The sequence below is a fragment of the Oryx dammah genome, unplaced genomic scaffold (genome assembly GCF_014754425.2).
Source record: "Oryx dammah isolate SB20612 unplaced genomic scaffold, SCBI_Odam_1.1 HiC_scaffold_8, whole genome shotgun sequence".
Classification (NCBI taxonomy): domain Eukaryota; kingdom Metazoa; phylum Chordata; class Mammalia; order Artiodactyla; family Bovidae; genus Oryx; species Oryx dammah.
Window position 1 is genome coordinate 1,405,003 of NW_024070192.1, and position 17,055 is coordinate 1,422,057.

General features: G+C 48.9%; 1 protein-coding gene across 1 annotated transcript in view; it reads left to right on the forward strand.

The window, feature by feature from the left end:
- Nucleotides 1-6: 6 nt before the first annotated feature.
- GNA13 (G protein subunit alpha 13) overlaps nucleotides 7-17,055 on the forward strand; it is a gene marked incomplete at its 5' end in the record, with an annotated part of 33,009 nt that continues 15,960 nt past the window's right edge. The window contains 2 exons of the mRNA XM_040244394.1: nucleotides 7-256; nucleotides 2,716-2,942. Coding sequence (XP_040100328.1) covers nucleotides 7-256; nucleotides 2,716-2,942 — 477 coding nt within the window. The remainder of the gene's footprint in view (nucleotides 257-2,715; nucleotides 2,943-17,055) is intronic.

The following is a 17,055-nucleotide window of genomic DNA, read 5'->3' on the forward strand; positions in this document are numbered from 1 at the left end:
GTGCTGTCCGTGTGCTTCCCGGGCTGCGTGCTGACGAGCGGCGAGGCCGAGCAGCAGCGCAAGTCCAAGGAGATCGACAAGTGCCTGTCGCGGGAGAAGACCTACGTGAAGCGCCTGGTGAAGATCCTGCTGCTGGGCGCGGGCGAGAGCGGCAAGTCCACTTTCCTCAAGCAGATGCGCATTATCCACGGGCAGGACTTCGACCAGCGCGCGCGCGAGGAGTTCCGCCCCACCATCTACAGCAACGTGATCAAAGGTGGGGGCCGGGGGCCGGGGCGCGCCGGCGCCGGGGGCCGCCCTCCGCTCCGGAGCCCCGCGCCGGGCGCGCGGGCAGGGGGCGCGGCCGGGGGAGAGGATGGCGGGGGGGGGGTGCGGCCCGGGGCCCCCCCACCCCGCCTCTGGCCTCGGCCGCCGCCGGAGGGAAGCGCCCCGGGGTGCAGGCTGGCCTCTCCCCCGGACGAGCCAGCCCACCCCGCGCCCGGGCGCTGCCCGCCCAGCCTCGCGCCCCGGGTGGCGGGTGGCCGAGTCACATGGGGTCGGGGATACTCCCAGCTCCCGGGCCGCGGAGCTCCGGAACCTTGTGCCCGAGACTCTGGTCAAGGGCGAAGGGTGACAGGCTCCCGGCCCTTCGGGGGCAAGGATGTGAAACTCGAGGGTGTCCTGTTTGCTCTGCTGCCGTCAGGAAAGCGCACCATGCAGTCGGCCTAAAAAAGTTTTAGCATCAGTGGTTTTTCGCCGCAGTGTCACGGTCGGGCAGGATGTGTGCCTGTCATCACCGAGCACCTTGCACCCTCCTTCTGCTTCTGACTGCGGTGGGGGGAGTGTCTACTGCTTAAACGGGGTTGTGTGTGGGTACAGAGGGTCTAGGGCCTGAGACCGTGCAGGCTGAGTCAATGAATCCGTGTCGGCTTGGGTCATAGGTTCTGCTGCTGTTCGTGGGTATTTTTAAAACTAGAGTTGATCTTTGTTCTCAAGTGAAAAACGCACAGGAATTTTAGTTCTGGGCTTTCGAACAAATGGGGGAGATTTTACTTTTGTCATTTGAGCTATAATAGCACTCTTTTTAGTGTCCAGCTGTTCTCTACTTTATAAAACGCATTTTGGCAGAATTGAGATACAGCGCCCGATTCTTCAGGTGCCTGAGGGTGCCCTCTGGCATCTGGGTAGCAGTTTATCCAAGGGTTGGTCATGTCAAGCCTTTCCAAGCAGCTTTTTTTTTAAGGGGGGATTTTGTTGAGGAAGTACTTAAGTTACTCTTTTGAGTCACTTTTTTTTTTTTTTCCCCCACCCAGGATGGAGTGGAGGAAAACTGCTTGGGGTTCGGGGAATGGAGAGGGGGAGCTTTGTTGGGGAAACGATGAGGGAGGGGCAGGACATCAGGAGCTCACAGACCACAGCCAGCCCTAGGACTTCTGCAGTAAGCTGTAAAAAGAGGCTGACTTTATCCTTTCTTCAGGTTTAGTACAAAATTAATCTAAGGTCTCTCTCAAGGCCCAAGACTCTCTATAGTCAGCCCTTAACCGAAGGTACCTTTGTATCTGATGCAGCTGATTGTAAGGGGTTCTGTTAATGAGTCAGTTCAGTTCAGTTCAGTCGCTCAGTATGCAGCTGATTGTAAGGGGTTCTGTTAATGAGTCAGTTCAGTTCAGTTCAGTCGCTCAGTCGTGTCCAACTCTTTGCGACCCCGTGAATCGCAGCACGCCAGGCCTCCCTGTCCATCACCAACTTCCGGAGTTCACTCAGACTCACGTCCATCGAGTCAGTGATGCCATCCAGCCGTCTCATCCTCGGTCGTCCCCTTCTCCTGCCCCCAGTCCCTCCCAGCGTCAGACCAGCTATTGACTGATAGTTAGGTGGATGCCTGGCTCTTGTTTAACACCTGGTATCTCTTGTACACTGGCTCCTAAGTGTGACCTCCTTCGAGTGTTGATGAGATGAAGTCAAGAGCCATCTGCATTTTCTGAGTTGACGTGATCAGAAAATTGACAGCCAAACGGTTTTTCAGTTATCTAAACAAAGAACCTAACAGTCATGTGACTGTTAGTAGGGACTAAAGGTGTAGTGTTAGAAATAATGGGTTTGGAATAGTCTCTGTGAGTTGAAATCTCTGCTTCCACATCTTTTTTGCGGTTGGTCTTCCTCCTTTTAGGGAAGCCTCACGCCACCCTGAGCTTCACCCGGATTGGAAACTTGGGAGGGGAGAAGTGTCTGGGCTCTGAGTGAGGTCCTGGAAGCCGTGGGTTGGGCTGGGCAGGGTGCTCAGGGACCGGGAGAACACGGGGCGCTGAGTCTCTTCTTGGCGTCTCATAAGAGTCTCTCTGAGAGACTCAGAGCCTTGGTTGCGGATCTTCAGAACCTGGACATCAGGTCATGCAGCGGGGTTTCTTCTTCCTTCGAAGGTTTTGGTTGTCTTGCAACTCCCTTCTGCCCAGGGATTATTTTGTTAATTAGAATATGTTAAAATCCTACAAAAGAAGCACTTTGTTAATTGTGTTTGCTTTTCAAGGTTCTAATTTTATGACTGAACAACTGTGAGTTTTAATTTTTCTTTTTTTTACACTCTGAGAAGTTACTTCTGTTTGTTTTGATGTCGGTCTCCATTTTTTGGAGGTGCTGGGCCTAGAGTACTCAAGAAGTTTAAGGAAAAAATACGAGAATCGAATCTCTGAGACTGTCTAATGACTCCCATCACACTTTTTTTTTTTTTAAACAAAGGTATGAGGGTGCTGGTAGACGCCCGAGAGAAACTCCACATTCCTTGGGGGGATAACTCAAACCAGCTCAATGGAGACAAGCTGATGGCATTCGATACCCGGACACCCGTGACCGCCCAGGGAGTTGTGGAAACGCAAGTTTTCTTACAGTACCTTCCTGCTATAAGAGCATTATGGGCAGACAGTGGCATACAGAATGCCTACGACCGGCGTCGAGAGTTTCAGCTGGTAAGAGATTTTTTTTTAATGTTGTGATTTTATTTTAACAGCATTTATTACCATCTGGTTGTAACACACCTTTTTCACTGCCTTCCACAATATGATGTATGTATCCAAAATTTTAGCCTCAGAAATGTGGATAGTTTTCTAGATGAGCTTTATAAACTAACCAAGGTAAAAATAAGGCAAACCCCCAATGGGTTTGATGAAGCTGTTATATTGAGTAATTAGTTGGTCATTTTTCTTTTTCGACGGTAAGATCATAATGAGCTTCTCAGGCGTTTTCATCTAATTTTTTCTCCTTTTAAAAATAATTTCATCTCAGTTATAGCAGCAATATTGATCTTTCTAAAAACTGACTTTTTATTTTTGAATTAAGAGTTCAGTAACTTAATTGTTCAAGTATGCTCTTTAGCCATTAGAGGTATTTAATTCACAATTCATCAGTATAGGTTAAAATTCTTAAATGTTTAACAATCATTGCGCTTTTTATAGATTTGCACGCTATGCTTTTTAAAAGCTAAGCACATTTTACAAAGTGTTTCTCCTTAAAATAACATGATTTTTGTAATTTTCTTTTCCATGGGAAACACTTAGAATTTATTTTGTATTTATTATTTCTACTTTGTTTTACACGAGACTGTAAAAGTTTGTAGCTATTACACAGCATTGAAGAGAGGGTGGAAGATCTAGTTTAAAGATAAAAAATAATAATCAAGATAAATTACAAAGCACTTGATAAAAAAAAATCTGATTGTGAATGTGTTGATTATATTTGGGGTTTTATTTGCCAAAGACCAGAAAGATCCCAGGAATGATGGCCGTCTCTCCTGTGTGCAGAAGGACCCCAGGGACGATGGCCGTCTCTCCTGTGTGCAGTTTGGAGGGAGTTCAGATGTAAAGGAAGTTTTACTGTAACGTGATCAAAATAAAGTGACAGTTAAAAGTAAAACTGCTTAGAAACTTGTTTGATGATGTCACGGTGTTAAGACAGTTCACATATCTGGGTGTGGCTCCAGAGTGACATGCAGCCAGCAGTCCTTGCTATTACAGTTTGTACTCAGCAGCAGCCGTGGCTACCAAAAGTTCTCGGAAAGTGTTCATGGCAGCTTTTGGTGAAGCTGAGACCTGAATCTCTACTTTGTCTGCATGGTGACCTCCGTGTGTGCCACACGGCCTAGCACTGGATTGTGTCCCGTTTGGCTCAGTTCTCTTCTTTGTTGTGTGTATTTTTTTAACTTAATGCATTAGTAAGCGGCAGAGGCGGTCCTACATCCTTGTTAAAGTTGAGTAGCTGGAAGCATTGTGTTGAAAGTTAAGAATTTGACTTGACAAGGAGCCTCCGTCCAGCGCCTGGCCTCGGGGTTCATTTCTGTCTCTTACACGCCCCTCTTCAGCTTCCTGTACCTTCCCTGCTGTTGTTAAGTGAGGATTATGCTCCTTTCTTCTAAATTCATTTTCTCAACAAGCCCCACATTTCTCTGTGCACTTTGTCAGGAGGTTGTTCATCTTTGCAGGTCAGGGAAGAAGCGTCTGTGTGTAACAGCACACTCTGCATGTTGGTCCAGGGAGTGACCAGCCTGCCGTCCTGCACAGGCCTCTGTGGGGAAGCTCTGCGAGTCCGTTTAGGTGAGGATGGGCCTCCCTGGCGCCTCTCGCTTTTGAACGTTCACCTCTGACGCTCTCGTGGCCATCACTGTTGAGAAGATATTCCTGAGAATTTATTTGCCGTTAAGAGCAGACTGTTAAACCGCTCAGGCTGAGGACTGCAGATTGTTGGCCTGAGCCAGCTGATGCTTTCAGAGCAGAGACAGCCTCCGGGACAAGGAGAGGCGAGTTCATGATAAGAAGGAGAGGCGCAGGGAACGAGGAACAGGGAGAGGTCTGGTTAAGCTCCTGGGGACAGGGGTCCTTCCTGCCTGCCCCGCATTGTTGATGGTGCCTGGCGCAGCTGGTCGGTACTGGGTCGTTGCGTGGAATTAATGGCTCCCTTACTTTGGGATGCTCCGTGGTGCCTGGCACGTGGCTGACACTGGGAAGTCACTTTGCTTCCTTAAAAGTTCCCCCAAGTCCTCTCCATTCGTTCTCTCATCTGCACACACAAAGCCCAAGTCCTGTTTTTTCTGGAGATCTCTTGCCTCCTCCACTCCGCCCCTCCTTCCCACGGGCCCGGTGTCTCCTCCCTGGACCTCAGGTACCTAGTCCAGACCTGGCCGGGTTTGCCGGGAAGCTCTGCTCAGCTCCGCTGCTTCTGAAACACAGGGCCACCTCTTCCATGAGCCTGGACGCTGAGGGGCTCGCCGGTGACGCCCCACAGCCTGCACCCGCTCAGACCCTGCGCGCCGAGGGCTTCTGCCCATGGCCGCCCTCAGCAGGCCCGCTGCCCGGCTCCTTCATGCCCCTACCGTTCATCCGGGCTCCCCTTCACAGAACAGGGTGGACGCAACTCCCTGCAGGCCTGGGCCCTCTCCATGGGCTCAGCTGGAACCCGAGGAACAGAGCAGTTTCTGCGACGACCCCTTCCTCACCTGGGGAGCCTGGGAGGGCGCCTGGTCGGTGCAGTGTCTGTGGCAGGCCCACGCGAGGGTGAGGGCTGGCTTGTCCGGCGCCAAGCGCCCTGCGAGCGGCCTCGCCTGGTCCTCCCGCTGGACCCGCAGCGGCCCGGCCTGCCTGCCGGTGACCCGCCTGGGCCGCCCTCCCTCTGAGGCAGCGTCCCCTTCGGGTGGCCTTCTGTTTGGGCTCGCTCTCGCTGCCACAGGGTCTGACACTTACTTATTTCCTTGTTTTGTTAGGTGACCTGAATTATAATGCTCTTCTTTCTGGGAAATACGGGTGTTTCTGGATGTTGTTGCTGTGTTAGTCGGTCAGTTGCGTCCAACTCTTGGCGACCCCATGGACTGCAGCTCGCCCAGCTTCTCTTCCATGGTGTTCTCTGTGTGCTGGTTTGCTAGTTTTCCAAGAGATGGGAAGTTCTTGTATTATGGAGTCAATTTTTCTTTTTTGTTGTGTTTAACCATGTAGCATATTCTTGAATCTTGGATAGGAAAAGTAAACATCAGGGGAAATGAGAGGATTTAGCAGCTAAAGTAACGAAAATAACCCTTTTGTTTCTGACTACCACTTGATTATTAAGCTGATTAATGCAAATTTAAATGCAAAAAAATGGGGGCAATTTCTAAGCTCTTGACCACTTTTTTGCTTAAGAGGAATAACTGTCCTTGAATCAGTTTTTGGGCCGAGGGTAGGGTAGTGATAGCATGGCATAGGTTTTTAGTTTTTAGCAGGCTGTTTGTTTGTTAGTAATAACTTTGGGTGCAAACATGAATGTTTTCTTTCTCTAGCTTCCAAAGGCAAACATTTCCTTTTCTGGTTAGTATCATTGTGAGTGAGCTAAATGCCTTACTGTGGAAAAGAAAAGCCTAAAGGTTCCTGTTGTTACAGCTTACGTCGTCTTTCTCTCCTTTCTTTGAACTCGCACACTGAGGACAGTGCATCCTGAGAGGGGTCTCTTAGCGTCTCAGTTAAATGTCTGTAACCCTCTGCCTGGGGCATGCCTTCGCCATAGCCTGCCACTGCACTGGAGAGATACCCTCTCTAGAAAAACAAGGTGACCGTAGCTAGGGAATTTGCTGAGATGGCTCCAGAGATGGGAGTCAGAGGTTGGAGATACGTGTCAGAACTAACAGCACAGCTAGGAGTCACTGGACTGTGTAATATACAGTTGCTTATTCAGGAGCCTAAGCAAAATGTACAGACTTCCTTACACAGGGCAAGAGAGTGTGTGACCCTGGGGGGCGCACTTCTGGATCTCTGCACACACTGCAGTCCTCAGCGTTAATGCGGCTTCCTGTGATGGGCGGTCTTGCCTTTGCAACTCCCGCAACTGAAACTGCCTCCTGTGCTGAGTGGCGCCTTGAGTTAGCCGCGGTTTCTCTTGCTCCAGGGGTGCAGCTGGTGCTTGAGGACGGCTTCACCTCTCCAGGCTGAGGAGCTGGTCTTTCTTAGGACTGAGCTTCCTGCAGTCTGGGTGATAGTAACTGTTTAGCCTCAGGCGGGGGCCTGTGAGAGGCGTGGAGAGCTCAGTGTAAAATAGGAACTTCCTTCAGGCTGAGAGGTTTCTTGTTGGCACTGCAGCATGGATTCGAGGTGCTGTGGAGAGAGAGTTGTTCCTTAGCACTGATCAGGGTTTGCTTTAAAGGGAGAAGCACTAGTTTCAGTTGTGAACTATTTTAGAAAATAGTTGGAGGATTTGGTCCATTTTCTTTACGAAATGAAATCAATAAAGGACTTTGACTTCAAGTTGCTAAAAATCTACTGATGGTAGGCTTAGGGTGAAATATTTCAGTCTGTATTACAAGGATTATATGTAACATCAGAATTTGTAGAGATTTTTTAATTTAGGTCTCTGTAGAATTTGTGTTTATTTTTTCAGTGAACTTGATAGATGTCAGAATTGTTACATTTTATCTAAGCCTTGGAAACCCACAGCTGTCTGCTGTTGAGGTTGAAAACAGAGGCGGGTCTGGCACGTGCTTACAGTTTTAGTGTGACTTAGAGTGTGTGTGTGAGAGACAGACACAGGGATCCCTGGTGGCTCAGCTGGTGAAGAATCTGCCCGCCATGCAGGAGACCCCGGTTCGATCCCTGCATTGGGAAGATCTCCTGGAGAAGGGAATGGCTGCCACTCCAGGATTCTTGTCTGAAGAATTCCGTGGACAGAGGAGCCTGGCGGGCTGCAGTCCACGGGGTCTCAGAGCCAGAGACGACTGAGGGATGAATGCACACTGCGTGTGACACGCACACGCGTCCTGACTGCCTCTTCCGGTGCGTCATGTCAAGCTGACGTGCTCATGTGTAGGCCACTGGACTTTAGGTAGAAGCTGGACTTGCTGTGGGCGACCTGAGCTCTGGTGCTGAAGAGTAGCATCCGGTGCTGCTGTCTGTATTGTGCCTGTTCCTGCTCTTCTTGACGGGAGGGTAGCCCTCACTCGGGAGAAGGGCTGGGAGCTCGCCTGTAAGGAAAGCAAGGCGGCCCCGGGACCCCGTGCGCCGCGTGGTCCTGCCTCATCTTTGACAGAGAGGCGGCCCGACCGCTGTGCCGTGTCTCGTCCTGTTGGCCCACGGCAGGCACCGGTCTCTCCGGAAAACTCAAGTGCTGCTGACTAATTACATGACGTTTTAGTTCCTTACCTTTTGCGAAAACTGCTTTGTGCTTTTCAGAGCACGTTCATCACTTCTTTCACGTGCATCGTCGCTGAGCCCTTCAGTAAAAGAGCACACACAGCGTGGGCTCGGGCCCTGCTCTCACAGCTGAGCAGAGTCGGAGGCCCCGCGGCCGTGCCTTCCGGTCCCGGCGTGGCCATGGTGACGGTGCGCCTGCTGTCCAGAGGCCACCCCGGCCTCGGCTGCTCCCTGCCCTCGGTCAGCACTGCCCGGGGCCGTCCCGATGCCTTGTTTTGAGCGCGTGTCCTCCCGGACAGTGGCACTGCATTCAGCACAGGGCTGCTCCCGTGTTCCGAGTTCCTGACGCCCTGTGCCCTCCGCTGCTACTCTATCACCTTAGGCCTGATGCTGGTGGCAGTAACCCAGATGTAACCTTCCTAACTTAGGCACAGTTTATCCCATCCAGCGGGCGTCATGGTAAAGGCTGCTGGGACGTTCTCCGCCTTGAAAGCTAGCTTTGGTGATTGTCGCCTGATGTTTCATCAGTGAACATGGTTTTAATGTACCCTGAAGAGTAGAGCTGTTCCAGTGGGGCTGTTTCAAACCCTGAAGATGACGCTATGAAAGCGCTGCGATCAATATGCCAGCAAGTTTGGAAAACTCAGCAGTGGCCACAGGACTGGAAAAGGTCAGTGTTCATTCCACTCCCAAAGAAAGGCAGTGCCAAAGAATGCTCAAACTACTGCACAATTGCACTCATCTCACACGCTAGTAAAGTAATGCTCAAAATTCTCCAAGCCAGGCTTCAGCAATACGTGAACCGTGAACTTCCTGATATTCAAGCTGGTTTTAGAAAAGGCAGAGGAACCAGAGATCAAATTGCCAACATCCGCTGGATCATGGAAAAAGCAAGAGAGTTCCAGAAAAACATCTATTTCTGCTTTATTGACTATGCCAAAGCCTTTGACTGTGTGGATCACAAGAAACTGTGGAAAATTCTTCAAAAGATGGGAATACCAGACCACCTGACCTGCCTCTGGAGAAACCTATATGCAGGTCAGGAAGCGGCGGTTAGAACTGGACATGGAACAACAGACTGGTTCCAAATAGGAAAAGGAGTATGTCAAGGCTGTATATTGTCACCCTGCTTATTTAACTTCTATGCAGAGTACATCATGAGAAACGCTGGGCTGGAAGAAGCACAAGCTGGAATCAAGATTGCCGGGAGAAATACCAATAACCTCAGAGATGCAGATGACACCACCCTTATGGCAGAAAGTGAAGAGGAGCTAAAAAGCCTCTTGATGAAAGTGAAAGAGGAGAGTGAAAAAGTTGGCTTAAAGCTCAACATTCAGAAAACGAAGATCATGGCATCTGGTCCCATCACTTCATGGGAAATAGATGGGGAAACAGTAGAAACTGTGTCAGACTTTATTTTTTGGGGGGCTCCAAAATCACTGCAGATGGTGATTGCAGCCATGATATTAAAAGACGCTTACTCCTTGGAAGGAAAGTTATGACCAACCTAGATAGCATATTCAAAAGCAGAGACATTACCCTGCCGACTAAGGTCCGTCTAGTCAAGGCTATGGTTTTTCCAGTGGTCATGTGTGGATGGGAGAGTTGGACTGTGAAGAAAGCTGAGTGCCGAAGAATTGATGCTTTTGAGCTGTGGTGTTGGAGAAGACTCTTGAGGGTCCCTTGAATTGCAAGGAGATCCAACCAGTCCATTCTAAAGGAGATCAGTCCTGAGTGTTCATTGGAAGGACTGATGCTAAAGCTGAAACTCCAGTACTTTGGCTACCTCATGCGAAGAGTTGACTCATTGGAAAAGACCCTGATGCTGGGAGGGATTAGGGGCAGGAGGAGAAGGGGACGACCGAGGATGAGATGGCTGCATGGCATCACTGACTCGATGGACATGAGTCTGGGTGAACTCCGGGAGTTGGTGATGGACAGGGAGGCCTGGCGTGCTGCGATTCATGGGGTCGCAAAGAGTCGGACACACCTGAGCGGTTGAACTGAAGAGTAGAAGCCTAACGGCAGCCAGCTATCTGAAAGGCAGGTGCACAGTTTTCTAGGGAAGGGACATCTGGAACTTGGCACGCGCCTTGTGCACAGTTGCTCGGCACTGTTCTGGGGCTGGAGGGTGTCAGGGCACTTTGGTTCTGGTACGTTTATGAACCCCTTCACCACGTTTCTCACGTAGCTGCCACAGACTGCATTCTGCTTATGAGCATTCCCGATTCAGATGACAGTTTGTTGCAAATTTTTCCTCCAGTTATAAAGTACCTGTTTCTGGAAATTGGCAGTGATTTTTGTTGCGTGGCCCCTTCCTAGACGTGTGATACAGTTCTTCAGTCTGTGTTGTGGACTTTTTTTTTTTACAAGATGCCTTTTTTGAAGAGCTTTTGTTACATCCACATTATTAGAATGAGCTGATACGGATCAAGGAAATAGTTTTGTTTTGAAACTGGACTTTAGTGGCCTTGGCTAAATTTGCCAGTCCCTTTCAGTGATGGTAGTTGTTTATTTTAATCTTTCCAATTTAATTTCTCTTCTTTTGCAAAATGAAGAGAAACAATTTTGAATCCGTGCAGTGGGTTAACTTTCCATCCACAGCTGCTGTCAGTGGCCACGGAAGCCTTCAGTAGAACGACTCGTCGCATTTGTTTGGTTTTGGTCTAAGTCATAAGCCTTGTACAGTTGGTTTTGGTGCGTGGAACTTTACTTTGTATCTTCCAATCAAATTAGAAAGTACCCGTGTCTGCATTTATTGATTTATTGTGCAAACTGTAAAGCATTTTCATGGGCCCTCTACAGTGTGGTGTGGTTTCCGGCTGTGCCACGGGGTGAAGTGGACTTGAAGGCCACACGGAGCTGGCGTCCTGGCTGCGCCTCTCCTGTGTGACGCCCCGCAAGGCCCCCAGCCTATCTGACTTCCTCTTTCTTCCACTGTGAAGTGGGGACGATCCTGAGACTATTACGAGTTGCAGGGATTCCGTGAGCTCAGATCATCCACGTAAATAGAGCCTGTGGCCCAGTGCCCGACACGTACTGATCATGTTACCATCATTAGCTATTAACAGTCCTCACATCCACAGGCTGTAAGTCGTTTTCCACAGTATAAAGCACTGTCAACTTTGATCTGACTCTCTGAGCTTGATTTCCAGTGTGAAAATCCTGCGTTGTAACCAGTGCAGAAGAGTCCTCCATTCTCATCAGACCCTGTGGTCTCTGGCGGCGGCAGCACCACGGAGGGCATGAGCTGTTCATTGCTGTGTTGCTTCTTGTTTCCCTCCCAGTGTCCCTGCGCTTGATTTTCAGATCGAGAGCTCGCGATGTGGTTCTTGACGTTTGCATGCGAGTGTGCTTGGTCGCTTCAGCTGTGTCTGTTTCCCCCCGCCCCCATGGACTGTGGCTGTGGATTCCCAGGCAAGGGTACTGGAGTGGGTTGCCATTCCCTTCTCCAGGGGATCTTCCCAACCCAGGGATGGAACCTGGGTCTCCTGCACTGCATGAGAGGTGTAGCCGGAATTGTTTAATTGTTTGGAGAATTTGCTCCGCGAATGCTTCAGGTGTGTGATCTGCACTGGCCAGAGCCCCAAACTTCTCCAGCACCCCCCCGCCTCCGCCTGCTGCACACACAGGCCCGCTTTCCTTTTCTGCCATGTCAGCATTCATCTTAAAGAGGGTGTTTGGGGTTTTCCAACCTAGAAAAATGGGTTATATTCATAAAACACAGAATCTCTTTTTTTTCTTTAAAGTTTCATGTCACTTTCTGAGAGATTTCAGAACTCCTGACATTTTGTTAAAAAAATACCAACTAGAAACATTAATAGAGTAATGGAGCAAAATAAATTCCAGATTTGCAAACAGAACTCTCTCGTTGCCAGCCCTGCCTCTCCCAGATAGCCTGGTGTCGTGGGTTCTTCCACCGGGGCAGCTGCGTCAGCCTCTTCCTGGGGTGTGTGTCTTCTCTTTTCTAGAAAATTCAGCAAGAGGTGCTGGGAAGTGAGTACTGTCGCGGGCTGAGAGGCTTTCACTTTCCCTTTCAGTATCCTGGTTACCACTTTTTATCCCCGAGTGATCTTTTCAAGACTGTTTTCCTGTTACCTGGGATGAACTGCCTCAGTAGAAACCATGTCGCGAGTCTGCGCCCTGACATTGCGTGGTGCGCGCAGAGGCTTCTTGCCATGAAGCGCGGTGGTTCGCACTTACTGACATTAAGTAAAAGGAAACCCCGGGGCAGTGCCGGCTTCTCCGGTGTCTGGGGATCGGCTCAGGAGTGGTGCCCGGCTGGTGGGCCTCACAGGTGAGAGGAGGCGCACGCCACGCCAGGCAGGCACGGAGCTCTTCAGATGTGAGGTGGCCTCTCAGGGCATTTTCTGTTAATTTTTTTTAAACCTTAATAGTCAAATGCTTTATATTTACAAAGCTGCAAATACTATATATCCTCATTGAAGTATTTTCATAAAAGGAATGTGATTGAGCCTGTAGAGTTAAAATATTGCATTGCAAATGATTTGCTGTTTTCAAATGATACTGATTTGTTTGTCACATCTGCAGTAAAACTGTCATTGTTAGCTGCAGCTTCAAAAATGATGAGGACGTTGAATTGTTGTCATATACATTATATACATTTCAACCCTATGCTAGGGTAAGCAGTATTATACTTAATTTTTTTCTTAACTTTTAAATTGTTATGATCAAATATTGCAATCAATTTTAAGGTTGGTGTTACAATCTAGTAAGAAGCCAAGGTCCCCACCTCTTGTATTTTGCACATTTGACCTTAATGTAAGATAGCTTTCTTTTGAAAAAGGAGCTTTATAAAAAAAAAAATTCATCCTGTATAACTTCATTCTCTGTATAGGAATATACATGAACATATCCATTTGATATTTTTATGTGTAACTGTTTTATAACTCTCTGCAGATGTGATGGTTTAGGCATTACTTTTAGAGTATCCATTTTTCATCATGATAATCTGAATTCTTTTGAAATGTGTGAACTGAAGAGCCAGTGTAAGAGGACAAGAAGGCCTTATGTAGCACTTTTCAGGAGATGAGTTAAACCTTAAAGAAACCATGTCAGCTGCCAGCTTTCAGCAGCTGTTCGAGGACATGGTCCTGGCCCAGCCACCAGGCAGTCAGGCACTTTTTAGCAGGCTGAGTACTTGCTAGTGAACCGAATGAAAGTAATCTTCGTTCGCATCAATCTTAGATGCTCTTCGGAGGAACCCACATTAAAAAGCAAAGAAGTAACTAGCCACACACGTGATAAACGCTCTGGAGGAAAAGGAAAATGACGAGAGAGCAGGAGGGTGGTCACAGGAGGCGAGGGTGAGGTTGAGACCCCAGGGATGGAAAGGCGAGGGAAGAGTTGAGCCCGACAGGCAGGAGGAGGACCACGTGTGCGGGGTCTGGGGGTGGGCACCCGGGAAGGAGCAGCCAGCAAATGCCGGTCTGAAGCCTGTGCGTCATCCCGGAGCCTCGCCCTGCTCACCTGTGAGCGTGGCTCACGATCCAGCGATGGGGTGCGGCGCCCAGGAGCTCCCCCTCCTCACCAGGCGTGTGTGGGGCAGCTGCCACGCCATGTCCTGGGGTGGGCAGGCCCTGAGGATCGGGCACCACCTGCGGCCTGCCGTCACAGAGCTCGGGGTCCAGCGAGGGGCAGGTGAGCCCCGTGCGGTGCTGCTGGCGACCCAGTGCACGGGGTCGAGCACTGATCTGTAGCCTCCCTGCCACGAGCGGGCGGAATCGGCGTGCGTTTGCCAGCTCAGGAAGGACCCAGGTGTGCAGGCCCTTTGAGGGTAAGGTCACGGCTAGTGTGGGTGAGTAGGGTCACGGTGGGATCCTGACTGCGATGTCCCCTGCCTCCCTTAAGAGCACAGCTAACCCAGCGGTGACTGTGGGCGCTGGGAGCTGTGGCCACGCCCAGCAGGGTGTGAAACAGGCCGGCTGCCCGCGTCAGCACCCCCGTAGGGGGTGGCTCCCTACTCCTCAGGCCGGCTTCTCTGCTGTCCCGAGTGTGGGGCGCTGGATTGAACAGCAAACTGCGAGTGGAGTGACCCGGGTTTTCCTCTCACCTGCGGCGCGCTCTTGGGCGGAGAAAGACTTGGTTAATTAACGTTGACTGTTGTATGTGTTTGGGCCTCGCGGATTGCTAGAGGCAGCACCATAGAGCTGTGCAGAGGCCCCCTGGGGTCGCAGTGCACTCCTGCCTGTGGACTCCTCCGTTCAGACGGCAGGGGAATTGAAACTCGATTTGGGAACTTATGTCTTATGTTGGAAAACTGCATACTCCAACATAATATGCAGTTTTTGCTTTGTTTTTCTCAGCAGCTAAGGCCGTTTCTTTCTGGACTCGCAACAGCTCTCTGTTTGCTATTGGGGTTGGATATGATTGGGCTTTTTCCAAAAAGTATTTAGTTTGAGGACTTTTTCAGGGCTCAGAACTCTTAAGCTTCTTAAGTGTTGTCATTATCTGAAAACAAGGTGGTTGGTTTTTCTTTTTATTTTATTTTCTGAGGGAATTACTTGTAACAGGCTCCAGAACCCAAAATAGCTTTTTTTTTTTTTTCTAATTTAGATTTTAAAGCACGTCTGTGCCCACTGTAGGCACCGTCTGGTCAGCCGCTGAGCCTCCGTCTGTGTTAGTTTGTTGCTGTGTTTTCTTCAGTCTTCGGATACAGTATTGCCTGTTGAGTTAAACTCCCCTATAGTTTCTGTACAGAATTCATATCCTCTTCATTTAATGTTGTACCATGAGCGTTTCCTGGAAGGTGATTTTCTCGGGACCGGTCCGGTGTTCTTGTAGAAAGTGGATGTGGATTTCTGATGTGCACGGCCAGCTCCTTGCAGCAGCCACACGGGAGTGTCTGGTGAAGCGTGGTGGTGGTGACGGGCCGTCCTGTCCTGATGCTGCCCTGGTGAGAGGGTCGGACACGACGTCCGAGCGCGCCCACCTCTTAGGACGGCCTCCTGCCACACACCGAAAATGTTCGCTTGATTTTTCAGGGAGTGAGGTTTCATAAGGAAATACTGTCTGCCACTCTGAAGCCTGCATTTTAAAGAAGGGGCTGTAATTCTTTTATAGGCTTTTGAAAATAATTGATACTTTAGAAGTGAACTTGCTCAGTCGTGTGTGACTCTCTGCAATCCTATGGGCATTACCCACCAGGCTCTTCCGTCCATGGGATTCTCCAGGCAGGAACACGAGTGGGTGCCATTCTCTTCTCCAGGGGATGTTCCTGACCCAGGGATCAAACCCAGGTCTCCCGCATTGCAGGCAGACACTTTACCGTCTGAGCCACCAGGGAAGCCCCAGTTGATACTTTAAGATAACAAAACTGAACACCATATAAGTGTAAGACATGTGCATTTATAACTTATTAAACATACGGCCAAACTGTCTTTTTCTGTCTCTCTAGGATGAAGCATTTTAATAAAGTCCTTCATTTTTTGGTAACATCTGTAGTAGAAATACTAAGCTGCGTTTACATTTTGTGTTATATGAAGATTGGAATTTGGTGGGACTACAGGAATACTGTTAAAAGCTAAGATCATTAGCTTTAAGTCATTTGGGTGATGTCTAATTAGAAAACCTGATATTAAAAGATTGTATTTATGAGCAGTGGCAAGAAAGTGCCAGTTTATAAAGTAAAGCGCTAACTTCTTTCCCAAAGTCTTATTACTAGTGGTGTGCACCACTTTGTTTTTCTAGCTTATTTGCAAGAGAAAGCTGAAGCTGTTTAAATTAGAGGTATTCTTTCCAAAATTCTGCTTAGGTTATTATAACCTAGCTTAGTCTGGAGAGGTATTTAATTTGAAAAAAATGTTTGGGTGCTTTTTAATGTGACCGACTAATTTTGGCTCTTTTGAGTTTTGAGTGGTGCATGTAGAAGATGCTAATGGGATATTTGCAAGCGCATTCAGCCGGACTCCACTTAATTTAGACCTATCCACTGAGCAAGGGGAGAGTCCTTATATTTCTTTGAATGTAAATAAACACAGTCTTTCTCCCTGTGAACCACGCGCCAGGCGTGAGTGGTGGCACTTTGGTGGTGAAGGTGAGGCAGCCGCCCTTACCAAACTCGTGCTGTGCATCACTGCAGTGCCCGGCGATGTTTTCTCCAGAGAAAAATGAGTAAAGTCATTAAAAAAAAAAAGAGTCGGTCATCTCGAAGATAAGGAGCAGTAAAGTGGGTCCTTTGTGGAGACCAGGCAGAAGGAGCGCGTCTGGAAGGGTGGGGGAAGGAAAGAAGTGCATTGCGGGAGGTGGGAGCCAGGCACAGGAGCACACCCCGCCCACTGGCGCGGGGAGCTCACCAGCCTCATCACCACCTCTTTCTTCAAAATAAAAACTATGGGGGAAACAGACCTGGGGCCCATCCAGCAAGAAGTATTGCCTCCTCTCTTTATTACCAGCCACATCCTTAGACTGGAAGGAGAAGTCCCGATTCACTAACCAGCTTTAACCTCAAACATTTCCATTTTGTTCCTTGTTTATATTTGGCATTTGATTCTTGCTGTGAACCTTACATATAAGTAAATGCCAGATGGAAAGGCTTATATTACACAGAATCTATTCATAGACTATTTAAAGTCTCCTCTAAAGTCTATTTAGATGTGGCTTCACCAGGATATTTGCAGGGCTGAAATTACCAGTGTATACAAATACGCGTTACTGATTTTAAAAAAAAACCTTCTAGGTCACTTTTAAAGGCAAGTTAATAAGTTTCCTATTGAGTAGGTGTTCTTTAAACATACATATGGTGAAGCCTACTAAATGAGTATTCAGGAAACATGTCTACCTGGCTTAGTTTGAGGATTGTAAGACGGATGGAAAGTAAAGGCACGTTATAGGTGTACAGAAACACCTTCCAATGACGGGCAGGGCACCACTGCCTGGCAGGCCAGCTCACAGCTGGGATCAGTGTAAGAAGGAAAGAGCT